General features: G+C 37.3%; 1 protein-coding gene across 8 annotated transcripts in view; it reads left to right on the top strand.

Annotated features, from left to right (window-relative positions):
- The window catches only part of KLHL13 (kelch like family member 13), a 224,081-nt gene that overhangs the window by 164,180 nt on the left and 36,641 nt on the right, over nucleotides 1–23,260 (top strand). For all 8 annotated transcript variants that reach the window (XM_080652634.1, XM_080652639.1, XM_080652633.1 and 5 more), the window contains 2 exons: nucleotides 7,441–7,582; nucleotides 22,775–22,907. In XM_080652634.1, coding sequence (XP_080508760.1) covers nucleotides 7,441–7,582; nucleotides 22,775–22,907 — 275 coding nt within the window. The remainder of the gene's footprint in view (nucleotides 1–7,440; nucleotides 7,583–22,774; nucleotides 22,908–23,260) is intronic.

Here is a 23,260-nt window from a genome sequence, read left to right as displayed (position 1 = left end):
AAATGGAGGGGGAGTACTTCTTTGAAGAAAACCTTTTTCTTGATTTTCTTTTTAAATTGTGAGTGTGAGAAATATGTACTTTGTTTTTCTGGGGGAAGGGTGGTGGAAAGCATGAGTCAGGGCCTTGATTAACCAACCAGATTTGTTATACACCATTTGTTGTATACCATTCATTGCTTTTATTTTTAATTTTATTGTTTGTTTTGTTTTGTTAGTGTTGTTGTTCTTGTATACCAACTGGCTTTCAATTATGATAACATTGCTACTCTGGGCAATAACAATATTTGTATAATACTTTTGACACTAACTCAAACTCCTATTCTTTTGTTACAGTGGAATTATGTTATTAGAATGCATTGTTAGGTTTAACTACGTTGTAATATAATGGTTGCAAGCAAAATACATGCTATGAAACTAATTGTGAACTAACTAGAGAAAAGTTAAAGGTGTTGTTCAAATACTTTTACCTTCTTAGCTTTTCTCTGATTCATTTATTTTCCCCTTCAGAAATTAACATAAACACAGGAAAGTAAAAACAATAACTTGACAACTACTTTGACAGGCTTAATCTGTATTTTTTTAAAATAAATCTTTATTGTTCAGATTATTACAATTGTTCCTCTTTTTCCCCCCATAGCTCCCCTCCACCCGGTTCCGACCCCACCCTTTGCCCTTACCCCCCCCCCACTGTCCTCATCCATAGGTGTATGATTTTTGTCCAGTCTCTTCCCGCACCCCCCACACCCCTTTTCCCTCTGGGAATTGTCAGTCCACTCCCTTTCTATGACCCTGATTCTATTGTATTCACCAGTTTATTCTGTTCATCAGATTTTTTTATTCACTTGATTTTTAGATTCACTTGTTGATAGATATGTATTTGTTGTTCATAATTTTTATCTTTACCTTTTTTCTTCTTCCCCTTCTTAAAGAATACCTTTCAGCAATTCATATAATACTGGTTTGGTGGTGATGAACTCCTTTAGCTTTTTCTTATCTGTGAAGCTCTTTATCTGACCTTCAATTCTGAATGACAGCTTTGCTGGGTACAGTAATCTTGGTTGTAGGTTCTTGCTATTCATCACTTTGAATATTTCTTGCCACTCCCATCTGGCCTGCATAGTTTCTGTTGAGAAATCAGCTGACAGTCGTATGGGTGCTCCCTTGTAGGTAACTGTTTTTCTCGTGCTGCTTTTAATATTCTCTCTTTGTCTTTTGCTCTTGGCATTTTAATTATGATGTGTCTTGGTCTGGTCCTCTTTGGTTTACTTTTGTTTGCGGTTCTCTGTGCTTCCTGGATTTGTAAGTCTATTTATTTTACCAGGTGGGGGAAGTTTTCTGTCATTATTTCTTCAAATAGGTTTTCAGTATCTTGCTCTCTCTCTTCTTCTGGCACCCCCATAATTCTGATGTTGGTACACTTGAAGTTGTCCCAGAGGTTCCTTACACTATCTTCATATTTTTGGATTCTTTTTGCTTTTTGCTTTTCCAGTTGAGTGTTTTTTGCTTCTTTGTATTTCATATCTTTGACTTGATTCTTGTGATCCTCTAGTCTGCTGTTAGATCTCTGTATAATACTTTTTATTTCAGCCAGTGTATGCTTAATTTCTAGTTGGTCCTTTTTCATATCCTTGAGGGTCTCGCTAAATTTATCGGCCTTTGCTAGAAAATTCTTGAAAAACCTTATAACCATGGTTTTGAACTCTATATCCAGTCATTTACTTTCCTCCATTTCTTTCATTTGTGATTTGTTTCTTTGTCTCCGCATTTTTGTTGATTCCCTGAGTTGATAGAGTGGCTTTGTGTGGTAGGTGTCCTATAGGGCCCAGTGGCTCAGCCTCCCCAGTTACCTGAGGTGGACACTCTTGGTGCACCCCTTTGTGGGCTGTGTGCACAGTATTGTTGTAGTTAAGCCTTGATTGTTGTTGGTATCACTGGGAGGAATTGACCTGCAGGCCAATTGGCTGTGAGGATCAGCTGTGTCTACACTGGGAGAACTTCTGTGCTGGAGACACCCTTATGAGACAAGACTTGCAAAAAGCCTCTGTGCTCAGATTGGATAGGGCGGAGTCTCAGGGCGGAGCAGACAGCATTGGTTTCCTGCCAGCCCTGCCCTAATAGGCCTCTGTATCTCAGTGTCCCATGGTAATCATTGCAAGCACCTCTGAGAGAAAGCCGTCCTCGAGTTTTGCCCGCTGCCAGACAGTTCATTTTCTCCCCTAATGAATCTGGGTCCCCAGAGTCTCACCTGGAACTGGAGTTCAGTGCAGTCGGGAGCTTTTGTCTCCCTCCCACTTGAGAAAGCCAGCCACATACTCAGTTGCCTGTCCTCTCCGTGTGCACGCCTGGGTACCTCTGTCTTCTGCAGTTCCTTTGAGTCTCAGTGTGCTTTTCTCTTTCCTGACAGTCCAGTTTCACCCCATATGAGTCTGGGTCCCCAGAGTCTTGCCCGGAACTGGAGTTCAGTGCAGTCAGGAGCTTTTGTCTCCCTCCCGCTTGAGAAAGCCAGCCGCGCACTCAGTTGCCAGTCCTCTCTGCACACGCATCTCAGTACCTCTGCCTCCTGCAGCTCCTCTGAGTCTCAGTGCGCTTTTCTCTTTCCTTCTAGTTGTAGAATTTCCACTCAGCCAGCCTTCCTGTGGTTCTGGATGATGTCCGTTTTGTCTTTTAGTTGTAGTTTTGAAATTGTTGTGCGAGGCAGCAGTTTAAGTGTTTACCTATGCCATCATCTTGGTTTTCTCTTAATCTGTATTTTTTTTCTGAGTGTATACAGCTCCTACTAGCATATTTTATTCACAGCACTGTTAATGTGCCGCTTTTCATTGGGTGTAAGAAGTTAACATACCAGAGCATGCATACACATATAACTTCTCTATCATGAAAAGGGAAGCATTACAAAAAGCACTAAAATGTCCTCTTTTCATTGATAATGAAATGTGACCTCACCTGCATTTCTGTATAGCATTAAACTGGTGCTTGAAATTATAGAAATCAAGAATTTGAAGTGTGCAGTATATGACTTATGAAGTTAATACCTTATTTTTTAAACACAAAAGTACTCATTTCAGTGGATTTTATAGGAGTAATTTTTTTGGTATGTAGATTGATAACTATTGGATTTGAGGCTTTGCAGCCAAATGATAAAATTGTGTGACACTCTTTCCTTCCCCAAATAGCATGCCACCAAACACGATTGCTGTAGTGAATTCTACATGTTTACAATTCTTTATAGAATGCCTGCTAAACTATTACCTTTACAGAACTATTCATTGTAGAAAACATATTTGAACCAGGTTGACAGAGAACTTTTGCTGCAGCCCACCTACCAGATTGTACACATAATACACAATCCTATATTGTCATGGTGTTCAGTATAAAAGGAAAATGATTGTACATTTGATGGTTTTGAAATTTCCATTAAAAAATCCATTTGGGTTAGCAGAACCATACAGACAGCTTGGGCTTAATACATGTTTGTACTAGCAATGTTGAGAGTGTATTTTCCACTCTTATTTTTTTGATAACTTTACATATTCAAAGATGGAATCTTTGCTTTAATTTGCATATTCTGGAATACTAATGAGGTTGAACATTTTTCTGTTAACCATTTGTACTTTTATCTTTATGAATTTTCTGCTCATATCATTTACACATTTCCCTTGGGAGTAATTTTTAAAATATGGAAGTTTTTGAGGTAAGCTTACAATGTTAGCATCACCCTATTAACATATGTCAATTGCTTAGACTTTCTATTTCTTTTGTCTTCAAATAGCAGTACAAAGAAATGCCATAGTGTGTGTATGTTCAGTTTGACCACCTTTGCAATGCTTTCAGTAAAACGATCAGATAGTGTTCTTTGAAAAAGTAATTGTTCTCTTTGAGCAAGCCCAGTTCACCTATACATGTATACTTTGTGAAAGGTTGCTTTTGCATTCTGTGGTTGGTCATTATTTAGAAAAGAAGATGTGTTCAGTCTTGGTGTGATGGGTGGTTGTGACCTGGTGGTAATATACAGATGTTGTAGGAAAAAGATTTGATTTTTAGAAAGAAAATTGATGAACACAATCTCTCCTGTGATTAATTTTATAGTGTTCATGGAATTATTTGGGCAGGATTTGCTTGATTCTAAGTTAGCATGTAAAAGTGAATCCAAATAAAAATTGTTTTAAGCAGAATTAAATTATTATTCTTATATGAGTTTATATAGAACAAAAGCTTTCCTGCATAATTCTTATAAACTTCAAAGCCATTATCCACTTACCTACTGTAAACACTTGACTTTTCAAATTGATGGGCCATTAATTAATAATGTGAAAGCCAGCCATATTGTCTTGCCAAGAAAGAACAGAGGTATTTTATTGTTAGGTAGTCTTGGTCTTGGAAGAGTTGCAATTAATAATCCTACTGTATTTCTTACTTCCAGAATTACCTCCTGGATTCAACTCTCAGCTGGGAAGTTATTTAGAACATGAAATTGCTTTAGAAAATTTTTCCTGAGGATCTTAACCCCTCTGTATCAGGGTTTCTCAACCTTGGCACATTTGATATTTTTGATGTGGAGTTGTTTAGCAGCATCCCATTAGACACAACCCCTCCCCCTTGCACCAATGAAAAATGTCTCTAGACATTGCCACACATGAGGGAGGGGAGGTAAACATCCTTTTGGTCCACTTTCCCCTATTGAGAACCATTGGTCTTTAAATTGCTTTTAACCATATGCCTTGAAAAAGTGATTTAAAATGTTATTTGTTTTTGTAATTACTCAGGTAATAATTCCTCTAAGGATAGATTGATAGAATTGTGACCTGGGGGTTGTAGAGAGATTTCACATCCTTGCAGTGTTGAAGACCAGTGCTCTTCACATCCAGTAAATTTAATGAAAAAGAGCAGAGAATATTGAATCTGCTGAGAAGGTTGACATGGCATGTACTGATGCAGAAATAATATGGAATATTCTGAATGTTAAAAAGTCAAACGATGTTGATAAAAAGTCATGAAGAAGATGATTTATTGAAGGCTTCTTCTGCTTTTGAAGTAATTAGTTAGAAAGCTAGTGGTATTATCTTGCCAAGAAAAAGCTGCATCTTTATATTCTGCTTCTCAGTTTTAAGAGCAAGAAATAAATGGCAAGTAAATAATTGTTTTCTGTAGTTTATTTTTTAAAAGCAATTTTCAGAATATGTCATAGGGGCAATGTGGTTTTAGCTGTACTTCTGTCCCAGTTATATCTGTGGTTTTATAAAAGTGATAATTGATGGTCATTTAAAGCACTGCAAGATAAAGAGATGTCTTTGGAATGATCCACAAAAATTAGATTCTGCATTCATTCAAAGGACATATATTAAACCTCTCATGTGCAAGGTTCTGTGCAGGGAATACAGAAAATAATAAGACATTCTGCTTGAATATCCCATTAAAATAATTCTGGTTGAATGGAAACTTTCTGGTTAGGGATACCACTCACCTTCTTTCTATTACCCATTTTTCCAGTTGATTCTGTAATGTTAAATATCTTTTGCAAAAGCTCTTTAAAAGTGTGTGTGAGTGTGTGTATGGTATATATCCTGTATATACTTTAATTCTTTTAAAGCTATTTCTGAAACTAGAGGAAAGCTATATTCATTTTCTTTAATGCTTGTTAAATTTTTATTTAAATTATTCTCTTAATTAAATATCCATGAGAGTTGAATAAAACATGGTACTGTATTATTAATTCATTTTTATTATACTGAGGCTCTAATATCATTAAGAAAAATTGATGTCACCCTCAAGGCCAGAAGTTTTGCTAATTATTGCTGGTTGGTGTCAGAATTTAAAAAAGCAGGATCTTTATTAAAAGTCCGGTAGAGTCTTAAAACTTTTTTTTTGTTGTTAAAACTGATCAAATTAGATTATAGGTATGATAGGGAAAAAAGTGAAATCTTTATGATATTGGATAGACTGGAATTAGTAATACAAATAATTCAACATTTAAGCAGTTACAGATAAGTGGGAAAATTACAGAGGTCTAGCACTTGAAAATCCATTCTTCCTTCGTGATTTCTAATGTCAATTTTAGCAATCTACATTATGAATGCACAGACCCATTCAGAGCCATGAGCTCCCTGCTCTTTAGGCAGGTGATTCAGAGACAATTTTGGCAATGTATACCTAAGGAAACACAAGCCAGCCTGGTCTAAGGTATAATGAAAGGTTGTACCATGATGATTGTTTTTAGTGTAACCTATCTGAGGTAACTATGAAATATTTTGATATATTCTCTATTGACTACTGTTCTTCAACCTTTTTAAAAATCTTTTTTATCGCCCCTAAAAATTACTGATATAACATACTTGAATATAACTTGTATTTATTATTTTTATTACTTCTTTTTTTTAAAGATAGGAATGCCACTACACTGTAGCTATTTATCGAAATAATCCCCAAATGATGTAAGAGATATTGCTAGAAAACAAAATATTTTAACATGCAAAAATTTTTGTTCCTTTGGGTTGATTAGAACTATAACTAACAACAGAAGAGGAAATAATGTTGTAATGTATCACAGTTAATCTTTTCCTTTTATTAATGGGGCTGTTGGAGTTTAGAATAAGACTAGACTTACATTCAAATCCTATCCCAACCACTTAAAAATTTTTGTGACCTTAGGCCAATTATTTTTTAACCCTTTTATAGCTCATTTGTCCTATACTTAATAAAAAAGACAATCAGAGTACCTATTGCAATGGATATTTTTAAAGATATTTTTAAGGATCATGTGTGTAAATTTCTTGGCAAGTGCCTAATGCATAGTGACTATTCAATAAATGAGAGATTTTTTTTATCTTTCTAAAAGTAGGTATTCCAAATTTATTTTAACTGTGAATAGCATAATTTGATTGTATTGCTACCTACACAGTGAAATAAATACCAAAAGCAATTACTCTGACACTAAAAAAGTGAAACCCTCTGTGATTATAGTTTTGAACCAGCTTGTAGGTTGTTTATCAGGTCTCATTTATCTTTACTGACCTTGGGAAGCTTTTTGCAAAAAAAAAAAAAAATGTTTTTCACCCTGACCGGTTTGGCTCAGTGAATAGAGTGTTGGCCTGTGGACTGAAGGGTCCCAGGTTCGATTCTGGTCAAGGGCATGTGCCTTGGTTGGGGGCACATCCCCAGTAGGGAGTGTGCAGGAGGCAGCTGATCGATGTTTCTCTTTCATTGATGTTTCTGACTCTTTATCCCTCTCTCTTCTTTCTGTAAAAAATCAATAAAATTATTAAAAAATGTTTTTCTTCTATAATGTTAGAGTGCTATGAGCCTTTTAAAATATATTAAACAAAATTCAGTATATTCCATAGACAGATGATTAGTACTAGATTATTTCTTGAAATAATATCATTACTGTGAATTATATGACAACTTTTTAATTTGCCTCTCTTTCTGATTTAAACAAATTTTTAGATCTCTGGTGGAAGAGGAAGACCAACACATGAAATTGTCCCTTGGAAGCAGCGAAATGGGCCTCTCATCCCATTTGCAGTCTTCCAAGGCAGGAGCGACTCGCATCTTTACCAGCAATACCCACAGTTCTGTGGTGTTACAGGTATTCTAAATTGTCCTTTTTTCTAGTGTTTAATGGCTTTAGAAAGCACTCGGGGTTTGTGTGGTGTGGGCACGTTTGAGAGTGGGGTTATATGGGAGTTCTCTGTACTTTCTGCTCAAGTTTGTTGTGAACCAAAAACTTCTTTAAAAAATAAGGTTTATCAATTTAAAAAAAGCAAACAAACAACAGAGGAGAAACTTTGAGGGGGAAAATGCATACCTTCCTGGTGTTAAAAAAATCCCCAGAGTCCATTCTTTTCTTTGTTTGTGTAAAGGATGTCTTGCTATCATTGCACTTTATTAGAGAATGTTGTATCTGGCAACATTAACTTTCCACTATATTGCAGCCAAAATAAATATCACAAAGTCTCTATACTAAATGTTCTAGTTCTTCACGCACAACTAATTTTACTGTCACCTTTATCATAGTTCTAAAGGTTTTATTTATTTGGTGTCTCAACTCACATTGGCAATGTGAGGACTGCTGGATGCAAATACACTGGTAGATGTAAGAAGTAATAACTCACATCAAAGGAGAGTACAGAAAAACAATAGAAAATCAAAAGAATACATAAAACTGTAATATGGAGGTATTTAGCATAGGGACTTCGTGAGTCCAAGTACTTCTGACCCTTGTGGATACTCCCTGACCTCTGTAGGCATTGCTGAGTTAGAGAATAATATAATACAGGATATCCATAAATGTCTTCTAGATATAAATTATATTAATGTTCTCTGCTTAGTAAGATAAAGAAAATAAATCTTTCTAAATGTATTTTTTAAAGAAATAGGTGAATTTCATGTATATAGCTTGTCAAGAACCATTATAATAAATCAATATATAGTATAAAGTATAGTATTAGCATAATATATAGATAACATAGTGAGGAAAGAGGCTTATCTTTGCTGTGTGGCCTTGCTGTGTTGTTATTTCTCTGGGCTTCATTTTTCTTAACTCCAAAATATGACTCTTGACTAGGAGATCTTTAAATTCCCTTCTAGTTCCCATCAGTGTGATTCAGTGAAATCACATTTTCCCAATGTTTCAGTTTCTAATGGGAGCTGGGCTTTAGAGTTCATTGTTCTGTGGGTAAACAGAAATGTGAGGTTCAGGAAGGAAACAATTTCTATCTCCTGGCATCTTAAGTTTATGTAAATGGTTTAATTGTTGGTTTTGGAAGGCTATGGATGGAGAGAATAATGGGTCAAGCAGATAGGAGAAGCATGAGAGGAAAGAATTTTTGTTATATTAAAGTACTTTCTCTAAAGAAAATACAAAGAGACTCATGTACCCCTCCACTATACTTCTGTCCTATCCATGACCATAGTCATGTGTAGATGCCAATTTTTGTGGTTCTGCTAATTTTTAAAATGTGTTAGACCAAATAATAAAAGCCACTGCAATGCAATGACACAGATTTAAAGCAGTGGTTCTCAAATTTTAGTGCATATCAGAATCACTAGGAGGATGGCTGTTAAAATAGTGTGAACTGGTCCCCACCCTCAGTTTTCTGAATAAAAAATGGGGGTTGGGGTCCAGAAATGTGCATTTCTAGTAAGTTCCCAGGTGATACTGTAGGTCTGAGAAACATACTTTTAGAACCACTGTTCTAGAGGCTAAGTCTGCCTTTCACCAAGACAGATGACATCTCCCTTTCTGAAACCCTTATATCATATGGAGATAAGTTAATGTTATAATGGGGAAACAATGGAAGTACTTTAATTATCCACCCATAGGAAAATGGCTACCTAAATTATGTTCTGTCAACTATGTAATAATGTGCAGTCGCTGAAAAAATAGAGACAGATCTGTATTATATTGAATGGATAGATTATATAAAATGAAAAAAGTAAAAGGACAGATGTGGTATATTCATACAATGGGATATTATTCAGGTGTATAAAGGAATGAAGTACTGATACATGCTACATGTGGATGAACCTTGAAAACATTATGCTATATGAAAAAGGTTAGTCACAAAATACCACATATTATATGATTCCATTTATATGAAATGTCAAGAATAGGGAAACCAATAGAGGCAGAAAGTGGGCTAGTGTTTGCTTAGGGCTGGAGAAAATGCGAGGACACAAGGTTGATAGCTTAAGGGTTAGGGTTTCTTTCTGAGGTGATGAAAATATCCTACAATTTATTGTGAACATGGTTGCACATATTATTTGTGAATATACTAAAAAACACTGAATTGTACACTTTTAATGGGTAAATGGTATGGTATGTTAGCTATACCTCAATAAAGCTATTAAAATAGTAGTAGGTCAATATATATTGTACAATTCCATCTATTTGTAGAAAAATATATGATATGCGTACATATACATGAATGTAAGAGCAGGAGAACCTGGTGAAGGATGTCTTGCACTTTGTGTTCTGTATAACCTTGCACTGTTTACTTTGTTTTAAATGCAAATATTTTTGCACATTACCTTTGTAATTTAAAAAATATATAATGGTTGACAAAACACGTGTAGCTGTGTCTTAGAACCCTTAGCTCTGTCAAGTTTTAGCTCAGCCTTTGTTGGTCCAGGCTGATTGTAGGCACAGTGATGTGAAAATAACCTGAGAGTTTGTATTAAGTAAAGATAATCTTTTCTAAACTGATTTTTAATGTATTAATATTTTCTGTGGTGGCATAGAGCTACCAATTTATATTGCTTTTGAAAACTTTTGTATAATCTTTAAAAGTCTATTAAAATTATGTTCTCACAAATGGAGATTACTAAGTACAAGCAGTAACAGGGACTTTTTTTTTTGGTATCTAATCTTAGGTGTGTGGTTGTCAAGGGAACAAGCTAGAGAAGTGTTTAATGTGTAAATGTTATCATTGTTTTAAAATTAGCAATCACACAAACTCCAGCTTCAAAAGCATTGAAAGTAGCTGTCAGGGGAACAGATCCAGGGGGAAAGGCTGTTTTAAGAAGTTTCATTCTGAAGGATTACCCACTGCATAACTATAGTTGGAAGGATGGAAGGACGTGTGTTTAGGCCATAACTGGAATCCTAGTTTTACCACTTACCAGATAGTTAAGTGACTTTGGGAAAGTCATTTATCCTCTTTAGGCCAGCGTCCTTATCTGTAATATGGGTAAGAGATATGAGGATTAAATGTGACAATTTATGGGAAAGTAAGGTACATGATTTATTTTCCTTCCATTTGAGCCAAACAGGGAAGGTGTCAGAGAAAATGTAGCTGATCAGAAGTGATGGGTTTGCCAAATAAAGTGTCCATCTGGTGGGCCTGATCTGCTCTAACAGATTAGTCATCTCCATTAAGTAGGTTTTAGCAAACTAAGCTGTCAAAGAAAGTGTCTGGAAAGAATTTTGATACCTAATAAGCTTGGACCTTGAATAAATCTCAGGAGAATCCAGGATGGAATTAGCAGTGCAAAGGACTTACTCAAGTAAGGAAGATTAAGTAAGGTTTGCTTAAGTAGTAACTGGTAAAAAACAAGGATTATTTCATTTTCCTCACTCCTTTCCTGCTACTCCAGCTGTGGATATTATGGACAACTTCCCTCCTTTGACTTCATTCTGTTACCCAGGTTGTCATCATCTTACTAGTACTTTTACTACCCCATCCTATGGTAGGTACTTAAACCCTTCCTAGCACCTTCATTGCTTAAAAGTAACAGCTTTATGAGATAAAATTTATATAGCATGTATTCACCCATTTAAAGTGTACAATTCAATGGTTTTTATTTATTTATGTCATACATACATTTAAATATCTTTGATTTTTTAGAGAGAGAGAGGAAGGGAGAGAGAGAGAGAAACAATGATCTTTAATGTACATCTAGGAATGGAATTGGTGGTTCATATATTTATTCTATGCCTAATTTTAAAAAAAGGAACTTCCAGAGTGTTTTCCAAAGTGACTATACCATTTCACATTCCCTTGGGCAGTGTATGGGGGTTCCAACTTTTCCATTTTCTTGCCAACACTTATTATGTCTTCTTTATTATAGCCATACTAGTATGTGTTAAGTAGTATCTTGTGGTTTTGATTTGTATTTCCCTGATCCTAATGATGTTAAGCATCTTTTCATTTGTGTTTATTGCCATTTCTATATCATCTTTGAAGAACTATCTATTCAGATCCTTTGCCCAGTTTTTAATTTGGTTATGTATCTTTCTACTAGAGGTCGATGCATGAATTCGTGCATGGATGGGGGCCAATTGGCCCGTGGGGGGAGGGACCACAGGAGGTTGGCCGGCTGGCCCCGCTCCCGATTGGGGTGGGGAGGACTGATCAGGGGCAGGCCTGGTTGGGGGGAGGGGCCGTGGGAGGTTGGGGGAGGCTGATCGGGGCCCCAATCAGGCCGGTTGGCCACTGCAGTGAGCATCATAGCAACTGGTTGTTCTGATTGTTCTGTTGTTCCAGTCGCTTGGCATAGATAGATAGATAGATAGATAGATAGATAGATAGATAGATAGATTATTCAGTTGGAGGAGTTCTTTATATATTCTTGGTACAAATACCATATCATACACATGATTTACAAGATTTTCTTTCAGCAGCTTTGATTTTATAGTCCTTGTTGTTCTGCCATAACTCAAATCTTGCCAATCTCTAATCCATTATCCATTAAGTGATATAATCTTTGCTTCTGCTTTACCTTAGAATTAATGGGACAGATATTAAAGGCAAATGCCTGGAAAACTTTTGATTTTTTACTATTCTCTATACATATATTATTCCTTCACACTTCAGTGTCTTTGCATCCATTTCCTGTCCCTGAATTGCCCATATTTTACTTTTTCTGTTTGGTAAATCCCTGTTCACTCATAATGATACATCTTAAATAGTAAGTGGTAAAATTAGAGTTCTAGTTTTGGCCTAATCGCATGTCCTTCCCACAATAGTTATTCAGTGCATAATCCTGCATAGTGAGACTTCTTAAAACAGTCTCTTCCATGGATACATTCCCTAATAGCTACTTTCAATGCCTTTTGTAGCTGGAGTTTGTGTGACCCAGGCAGAGTTAGTGGCTTCTTCAGTCCATCCCGCTTAGTCCCTGTTAATATCACCTATCTGTGAGATCCAAAATCTAGGATCTAATTTGTTGTTTTGAATGTCTATGATCCACTGGTGGGGTACATGGTAAATACTTAATAAATGTCTATTAAGACATTTACTTTTAAGCTTTATGAGGTATAACCAGAGTAGCATTTTCTCTAGGACAAACTTTTCCCCAGTACTGAGACAAATATTTTTGAGTACTATATCTAAAGCCCAGGAATTGTAAGGTTTCCGCCCTTATGGGTTGGATAGGAACTATTCTCAGCTCTTTGTGAGTCTTGAATAATGATGTTTGTTCTTGCAGATGTCTCTTTCCCCAGACAAATCCACTTAGAACACTCCTGAATACTTGAGGGGAACTGGTTTTAGATTGCTGTCACTCTGTGCAGATCTCTCCTCTTCTATTCTGCCCTACAAACCTGGCTGACTTAACTTCCCCAGCCTCTCAATCTTGGGAAGATGCCAGGTTTCACCTGAGCTCCTACTGCCTGTAATTGGACAGTTCAGGCAGTAAGCAATCATGGGGCTCATCTAATGCATTTCTCATCTTGCACAGACCCTTCTCTTTCATACACTTTTACTTTTTTTTTTTCATTTTGTCTGGTTTTAAGTTGTTTTAAGCAGTAAAATAAATCCAGTCCCTATAACTTCATCTTTGCTGGACACAGAAATCTATAGGATATAATTAAATGCTAACTTGTGAGACCCACTACAGGTGTCTAATTATTCTAGAGTTTTGGTTAGACATAGCTTTACAAAGGAGGTCAATTAAAACAATTTATTTTCCAATTACAGATGTTATAAAATGTCATATTAGTGTCATATGTATAATATAGTGATTAGACATTTATATTCCTTACAAAATGGTCACCCCAATAAGTCTGGTTCCCATCTGATACCATCCACAGTCATTACAGTATTATTGACTGTATTTTCTATGCTGTACTTTACATTCCTATGACTATTTTTGTAACTGGCAATTTGTACTTTTTAATCCCTTCACACATCTCCGCAACTCCCATGCCATCTGGTGACCTTCAATTTGTTCTGTTATCTATGAGTTTGTTCCTGTTTTGTTTGTTCATATATTTTGCTTTTCAGATTCTACATGTAATTGAAATCATATGGTGTTTGTCTTTGTCTGACTTATATCTCTTAGCTAATACCCCAAAGGAGGTCAAATTTTAACTAGGCTTTGAAGGAAGGAGGATATTCTAAGTGAAAGACAATGGCATAAAGTTACTAGAAAAGGAGTAAGTCTGGGTTTTTACCAATCAGATAGTCTGGAGAACAACCTGATAAGATGAGTCAGAGTACTTAGGGACATAATGAAAAATAAGGTTGAGCAGTTAAGTTGGAGCAAGATTAGAGAAGTCTTTAAAGTCTTATATTGTGACATAATGCAATGATAGAAGACCATTAGAAGTTTTTTAACTCCAAGAAGTGTTATATAATGAGAGCAACGTTTAATTAACATTAATATAAAGTTCTATATTCAATCTATATATTTATTTATCTTAGATGTGCATCTGTTTTTTTCTGTCCCTTGAAATAAATGAAGAGCAACCTTATAAAACATAGCGATTGTACTGTTTTAATAAAATACATTACATTTACTTAAAGATTGAAGTAAACCCATTGCTTAATTTTTTTTAATTCCTTAACCTTTGTTCATAAAACATATTTTTCATTAATAGTTTGTATTGTTCTTCTCAAGATGCACTTTCTTTTTACTCCAGTTATTTTTTGAAATTTCACTAATCAAAACTAGATAGAATATACTAATAACTTATTTCCCATGCAGAATTTAGTGGAAAAATTTGCTTATCAAATTTCTTTTTAATACCTGAGTACCAGTATCAATCAAGCTTTTTTCACAATGGCATTATATTTAATTTAAAAGTTATTGATAACCAACCAATTTTTGGTATTCATTGTTTGTAGCTCATCTGATTTCTATACTATGGTTATGTAATGTCAACATGTATCCTCTTCTGTTTTAACATGGCCATTTTAAAATTTATCAAATTTACTTAAAATATTCAGTCCTTCAGGGTATTACATATATACCTAACTCTATTTAATAGTACTTGAAGTTTTGGTACACTGGGTAAGTGTAAAGCTTTTAAAAATGTTAGCCCCCCCCCCTCCTCAAAAGGATGTGAAGAAAAAGGCAAAACAGAAGATATGGGGAGATTTCTAGAAGAGGGAAAGGAAAACATTAGACGTAAGAAACTGAGAACAATACCCTCATAAATGAAACCAAACATCCAGAAGAAATAGAAAAATAGAGAACTAAGATAAGGATTAGGACAGAAAGAAGTTGAGTTTAAAGCAAAAGAAACAATTTTAAAGACACCCTAAAAGACTAATTGGAAACTCTAAGCAATTTTGTGTAAAACAGAACTGTATTTGTGTATAGTGGACTACTATATGGAAATAGACAGGAATGTTTCTAGAATTCTGACAAGAGGAATCAGTAAAATTTGGTGGAAAAAAATCATTTTATAATAGAAGCACACATTTTAAGTGTGCAGGGTATCTTTAAGAGTTTTAATAGAGTTATATAGGGAAAATATATATGAATGAACTATATAAAATATTCTACCTTATCCTAAGGGGATATGTTCCAAGGCATCTGATGGATGCCTGGAATTGCAGATAGTACTGAACCCAGTATATACTATATTTTTTCCTATACATATATACCTATGATAAAGTCTAATTTATAAGTTAGGCACAGTAAGAGATTAACAACAACTAATAATAAAATACAACAAGTACAATAATATACTATAATAGTTCTGTGAATGTGGTCTGTTCTCCTCCTTTCTTCCCTCCCTCCCTTCCTTTCTCCCTTTCTCTCTCTGATGATACTGATCTGATCATGGAGATGACTCCTAGTGGCTAATGGGTGGAGACCATATACAGCCTGGAGATGCTGGACAAAAAGGGATGATTCACATCTCTCCCAGGCAAGACAAAGCAGAGTAGCATACGTTTTCATCACACGAATCAGAACAGCATGCAATTTAAATTGTATGAATTGTTTATTTCTGGAATTTTCCACTTAATATTTTCAGATTGTGGTTGACCACAGATAACTGAAACCATGAAAAGCTAAACTGTGGATAACAGGAGACTACTATATAGCGGGCAGATGAGAATTGTGGAGAAAAATGACCTCTTCCACTTTTTCTTTTAATGTGTGCGTTCTCTACAAGATTAGTGTACAACATCCTGGAATAACATTGCTTCATTCAACATCATTTTGTTATAACATTGATGAGATACCATAGAAATTTAATTCTTGTTTATATCAATTAACCTGTGGTAAAATTGGTTTTGTTATATGTTGTTTTGCTTTAAGTCACAAGACCTATCAACAATGTTAAGTGACTACTTAACTATAGAAAAGTTGTTTAGAGAAATGACTGCCTGCTTCTGTACAACAAATTATGTTGTAAAAGCAATTTTAGTTTTTTTTTTCTTTAGACAGAGCTAGGATATCCAGATAACCACATGCAAACAAGATATTTAGAATCTGTATGAAAAAAAGTCTTAATTGGCACATCTTATTTGGATAAAGATAGCAACAATCAGGAATAAAATTAGCAAATATGGAATTGGAGAGTGAGATTATTTATTTATGCATATGAAAGTAAAGGCTGTGAAACAGATAGAAAGGGAAACTATATGCACTGAAAATAAATGCAAAACCTCACAAAAGTAGACAGTTTGCCAAAGACAGATAAATTAAGCTTACAAGAGAAGACACTCAGAATGTGCCAAAAGTGATCTAGGAGCCTCATCTTCTTTTCTTTGAGGATTCCAGATTATATTGAGAAAGATTAGAGGTGCGGTTTTTTAAGATTTTGTAAAGAGAAACAAAATTATCCAGTTTGTGCAGAGGGTAAAAGCTCCTGGTGTCTAAGCTGAGCTGTTCAGAATTTGAAGATTAAATATATACCTCAACAAGTAGTTTTAATGGAGTATGGACCAAATGAGAAATGACATATATAATGATGCTCAATTTCCAGTATAAAATATTTGTAGGAATGTTTGAAACACAGGAGTGCTTGTGAATAAGCCAAGAAGTTTTTTTATTTTTTTTTTGACAGAAGAAAATAAATCATTGCTTTAGGCTGAATAAGCCATGATTACCTTTCAAAATATTATCTACATATATCTCAGAGAAGAAGATTCAAAAAATTATTTGATGAATAAAATAAAATAAGGCAGCATTCAGTACTTAGTCTCATTTCATTGGTATCATGACATCTCTCTTTTTAGCCAATACCCAAGGTGTAATAAATTCACTAGATAAACCATATGCTTTAACTTGCTAGTGGCTATTAATTCTTTAAAAGTGCATATTCCTCGCCCAGCTAGTGTTGCTCAGTGGTTGAGCATGGTTCGATTCCCGGTCAGGGCACATGCCTGGGTTTTGGGCTCGATCCCTAGTGTGGGGCGTGCAGGAGGCAGCCAGTCAATGATTCTCTCTCATCATTGATGTTTCTACCTCTTTCTCCCTCTTCTTTCCTCTCTGAAATCAGTAAAAAAATATAAAAAAATAATTCCTGTGTACATACAAGCCAAAGGTAGATTATATGCACGCGCACGCACACACACACACACACACATGCCTAGAAGTACAGTTGATCCTTGAACAACATGAGTAAGGGGTGCTGACACCCCTATTTCCCCAGCACAGTCACAAATCCATATATAACTTGATGCCTCCAAAAACTTAACTACTAATAGTCTACTGTTGACTAGAAGCCTTACTTATAGCATAGTTGATAAACAGGTATTTTGCATGTTATATGTATTATATACTGTATTGTACAATGAAATATGCTATAGAAAAGAAAATGTTATTAAGGAACACATAAGGAAGATAAATACATTTGCAGTATTTATTGAAAAAAATACAGGTATAAGTGGAACCATGCAGTTCAACCCCATGTTGTTCAAGGGTCAATTACATATATACAAGAGGCCCGGTGCATGAAATTTGTGCACTGGGGAGGGTGTCCCTCAGCCCAGCCTGCACCGTCTCCAATCTGGGACCCCTCAGGGGATGTCCGACTGCAGGTTTCGGCCCGATCTTTGTGGGATCTGGCTGAAACCTGCAGTCGAACATCCCTCTCACAATCTGGGACTGCTGCCTCCTAACTGTTCGCCTGCTTGCCTGATTGCCCCCTAACTGCTCCCTTGCCAGCCTGATTGACACCTAACTGCTCCTCTGCCAGCCTGATTGCCCCCAACTACCCTCCCCTGCTGGCCTGATCACCCCCAATGCTTTTATTAGTATAGATATGACCCTTCACAGAAAAATTTACTAACCCTGCTTTACAATAAGGGCTTGACGAGTGAATCATTGGGATCAGACACCAAGATTTCCTTTCTTTGAATAGTGGAGGGAATAATTACCTTGTCTTTAAATTGTCCTGAAATTAAAATGAGATAATGACTTAGAAAAGTATAAAAGCACCATATAAAGACAACTGTCTTTTTCATGTACTGAAAAGACAATAAAGTGGTAAAATGAAAAACACTATTTTTATTCTCCCCCTTCCTTCCTTTACAGCCTTTATTTTAACTTTCAAATTTATAAAAATTTCACTCCAATTTTCATTTCTTTACATTCAATATTATTTTGTATTGGTTTCAGGTTTTGTATTAGTTACAGAATAGTGGTTAGACAATCATATACTTTACAAAGTGTTCCCTGATATTTCCAGTACCCACCGGGCATCATACCATCATTACAATACTATTGACTATATTCCCTATTTAAGTGACAATGGGTTTACAGGTTCCTTTCAGTCTTTCTTTTGTGTTGTTCGCCTTTCCTTTCCTTTCTCACTTCTTCCCTCACTTTCCTTATATAGTATCTCAATTGGCCATCGAAGCTCAGTGAAGGCACTGGGACACGCTTAATCCATTTTACAGACCAGGAAACTGCAGCCAATTCCAGTTGGCTGTGGAACTTGACTCAGTGCACAGGGAGCCCTCAGAGCCATGCTCTCTGCCCTTCCTAAGGGGCAGCCACCGGGCAAACAGAACAAACCTTCTCTTCAGGCTTCCGAGCCTCTTTCTCAAGCACCTCTTCATTGTGGACGCTCCACATTCTTTCGTCTCCCCAGTCCCTGCCCCCATTCTTTACTGCCTCCCCTTCTCCGGAGCAGGTGAAAGGCTTCACACTCACCGCCTAGGCATGCTCTGTGTGGGGCAGGGTGGTGCAGGCTTGATTTTGGGCCAAGGCGGGAACAGGAGTCGCTGCCTCTGAAGTGCGAAGGCTACCTGGGCAAGGCCGGTTAGCACTGGAAGCTTCTCTGAATCACGTCAGTCAGTCCGGTACCCTGCAGTGCAGCACCCCTCCACTGAGGTGGTACCGCCCCTCAACCCTCGCCTCAGGGATGCTGGTCCTTGCCCCTCCCCCGGACATCCTTCCATGCCCCTTGATCCCTGGCCGGGCCCACCGGCATCTTGGGGCCACTTCAGAACCTCTCTGCAGGCGAGGCAGATCCCTGCCTGCTGGTCCCCTGCCCCAGCCCGAGCCCCCTCTGGTGCACTCTGTCTCACCAGGTTTTTGCCTTTGATCTATGGCATTGGTGACAGCACACTCCTAGCAAGCCTGGTACCCAGAGGGGCACAGGGTCAGTTCTTTGCCCAGAATGTTAGAGGTTGCAGTAGCATTTGCAGATGTTGCCCAGAGCCTGCTGGTGAAGGCAGTGCCCAGGGATGGTGAGGCGCTGCTCCGCGCCCCTTGGAACACCCACCTCTTAGTCAGCTGCTTTGCCAAAGCTGTGGCACTTGCCCTGGAGCCACCCCTCAGGCAGCCCCACAGTCGGGCCTCATGCCTCTTCTTCCACATTCGGCCTTCATCCATCCCTCTCTCCTGCAGTGCTTGGGCTCCAGGCCCGAAAGAAAAGAACCAAGACCAAGAAGGACAAAGCCCAAAGGAAGTGGATCTTGAATCCCCACATCCCATTCTCTGGATTTCCTCCCACACCTCCTTTCTGTGTCACATCTTGAAACCGGCACCCTGTGGCCCAGCCACATGGCCACTGGGCGGCCTGGTAGAGTCGGTCTCCGTGAAGCTGTGAATCTCTGGCCAGAGGCCCTTTCTGGGTCTCAGCAACCCCATGCCTGCGATGTTCCCGGGACCCCACAGGAGTGGCTAAGCAGACCCAGCTGCTCCTCCCCGGGGCAGTGATGTTCCCAGGGCCCCATGGGCATGGCTAGGGAGGCCGCTGCCCTTCCTGGGGCCTGTGATGGACCCGGACCCTGCAAGTGGCATCTGGTGCTGCCCATCCTGCCTCCCAGGGCCCTGATAGACTGGTACCTTGCCAGCGGCATCTGGCGCTGCCCGCCCAGCCTGTGTATGCAAATTTACCCACCATCTTTGATGGGTTAATTTGCATACTTGCTCTGATTGGCTGGTGGGCATGGCTTGGTGTAGTGTAGTGATGGTCAATTTTCTCTTTTATTAGTGTAGACTAGAGGCCCGATGCATGAAGATTCATGCAAGAACGGGCCTTCCTTCCCCTGGCTGCCGGCACTGCCTTTGCTCCGGCAGGAGCCGCCTTTCCCCTTTCCCATGCTGCCCAGAAGCCCTGAGCGGCTGGGGTGGTGTGGAATGCCTGTGTCGTCACCATGGCAATGATGCAAGTGTCCCACCCCACCCCTGGCCGCTCGGCGCCTGCGTATGCAAATTAAACCGCCATCTTTGTTGGGTTAATTTGCATACTCACTCCTGATTGGCTGGTGGGCATTGCAAAGGTACAGTCAATTTGCATCTTACTCTTTTATTAGTGTAGATACTAGAGGCCCAATGCATGAAATTCATGTAAGAGTAGGCCTTCCTTTTCCCAGCTCCCAGCACCAGCTTCCCTCTGGTACCCAGGCCCCAGCCTTCCCTTTGGCTGCCAGCAGGCACCTGGGACCCGGGCTTCCCTTGCAGCCCTGGCTTCGTCCAGAAGGTTGTTGGTCTAATTAGTATATTATGCTTTTAATATTATAAATTAAACTGTTAACAGTAGTTACTCCTGATACTTAGAAGAAGTGGACTTTTAGTTTTCTATTTATATTCTTTCATATTTTTACAACAAGTAGACATTTAATTTTTTAAACTGAAATTTAATTGAGGGAGAAAAAAAAGCAAGCCCTTGGGAGCCAACCTCCCCCTACCCCCCAAACCTTGGTTTAATTCCTTTTGTCTTATCTTGGCTTGTATAGTTTACCACAAATAAACACTATAGGTACAATTTATTTTATTATTGGGAGAAGTTTCACAAATAAAGTTCCTGGTTTCTAGTAGGCTTGTCAGAAAATTATAGTTCTTCCCATTGTGACTACATGGTTTTAAAATACCAAGTGGTGGTTTATGGGGAAAATTTAGTTTGTTTGTTCATTTACTAATTGAACATTTATTAAATTCCAAGCAAGTGCCAAGCACTGGAGAATTTAAACATGCTAGTCCCTCAACTCTTCTAGCTGATGGTTCCTTCCCTCTTTCTGTATTGCTTGACCATCCCATCGGGTCCACAGTGCTTTCATTCAGTACTTCCCAATGCTCATCTACATTTGAAAGGCGACCCCCTTACACTTATTGCAATTTAGACTGCATATATGAATTTTCAAAAAGCTAATTCTTGCCTTCTGCATTAGAATATTCCCCTAAAATTGGCATCTCTTTCTACATCTACTTTTAATAAGTAATAGGAATAGGAGATGATTTAACAATGAAAATAGCGAGGGTGGGGTATATAATGTTAATGTTTATAAAGGAAAGGGTCATTTCTGAAAGATTTGATATTTGTGAACAAAAGCATATGTCAATCACTATTAGAGAGAGAAAATATGATACATATGTACTTTGTATAAATTTGTTTAAAATAGAAATATATATCTCTCCAGAGAGAAAGTGGCTGGATCACATTATCTCTTTGAAGTTCCAGTTCTGTAGATCCAAGCATTTCTTTAAAAAGCAATTTAAAAGTTATGATGAGAAAACATTTAGACTGAGGTTTAGATTACATACATATGTGTAGGATCCATATTTCTAAAACTGCATTTTTGGGTATGTCATGCCTTTTGCTTTGTAAATCCATGAAACACAATTTTAAATAAAAGTTTTATTTGAGGTCATTAAAATATGAAGGGGAAGAGTAATCTTTGCTGTTAGTTACTGTTGTATTACATTCTGTATTATATTACATTCTATTATTAGAAAGTAATTTGTATGAGTATCTTATGATTTTTTATAAAAATACATTTCCATTTTTGAAACTGCAGACTCAATATTGGCAAAATCTTCATTTTGAGCCTCACTATTAGATTGTGTATTATCGCTCTTTTTTTGTGCATTTACTCTCCTATTATAAACTTAATGTGTTTCATTCTCCCCAGAGAGGACCAAAGAAACAACGGCCTAGTTGTTCTGTGGTTGCTAGCCTATTAATTCCCCACTAGACTTTAGATATTTGGGAACAATTATGTCTCCTGCGCTCCTTTTTCCAAAGATAATTAAATCCCAAACTTGAAAGATAATTGATCAAGCAGCAGCAATGTACAGAGTACAAGGATACCTAAGACACCATCCCTATTCTCAAAGAGATGAAACATTCTAGTTGGTAGAAAGGAACTCCTATCTTGCAGCCAACACAAATGCTCTCTACCTTTATTTCTCAAAAACAAACAAACAAATAAACAACTCCTCAAACAAAAACAATGTATCTCAGTAAGGTTTGTAAAAGGACTCCTAATAAATATATTATTATGGAAAATAATGGTAGTCTAACACTGTAATTCTGCACATGGAGAAATGGAAGTATACATGGTAATTGTTTTCCAAAATAAGGTAAAAGCCAACCTTTGTATAAAAAAGTGAATGAATATAGCTTTCTCCTTATTTGTTCTTAATTTAAATTAGTCATAATGTTATATTTTATCTACAGTGAATTAAATATAGTCAAATATCAAGTAAGCTGTTCTGTTTTTTTTGTCTTCTGAGTAATTATTCTATTGTCTTTACTTTCCAAATCGATGGCACTCACATTAATATGTAAACAGAATTTTAGCACATGGAGATTTGTATACCCATTTTACCTTGATTAGTGGTACAACTCATGTTCTTGTTGTAGGGCTTTGACCAGCTTCGACATGAAGGCTTGCTTTGTGATGTGACCCTGATGCCAGGTGACACAGATGATGCCTTCCCTGTGCATAGAGTCATGATGGCCTCTGCCAGTGATTACTTCAAGGCTATGTTCACAGGTAGGTTGCCTTTTTGAACTCTGCATCCACGTTACAACAATATGAAAAATATGTGTTCAAGTTTTTTTTTATTTCTAAAGTGCATTCAGGTCTTTTGGTCTGTGTCTTTATAAGAAGAAACAGTTTCAAAAGGAATATTCAGCAAGTGTGGTTGTGGGTGGTGCTTTTTAAACTTGAGAAATGTATGTACCTCTTTCATACTTCCGTCTTCCTTTATTTCTCTGCTTTTATTTCCCCTAGACACATATATGAATGGGCATCAGAGACTCTGAGTCCCACTACTAGAATCTTTCATTCATCAAAAGATACGAAGTGACAAGGGAACATTAGTATAGTACTCCTTTTAAGTACAC

The sequence above is a fragment of the Plecotus auritus genome, assembly GCF_963455305.1.
Source record: "Plecotus auritus genome assembly, chromosome: X".
Lineage (NCBI taxonomy): Eukaryota > Metazoa > Chordata > Mammalia > Chiroptera > Vespertilionidae > Plecotus > Plecotus auritus.
The sequence above is the reverse complement of the archived record's forward strand: the minus strand, read 5'-3'. Positions and strand labels throughout refer to the sequence as shown.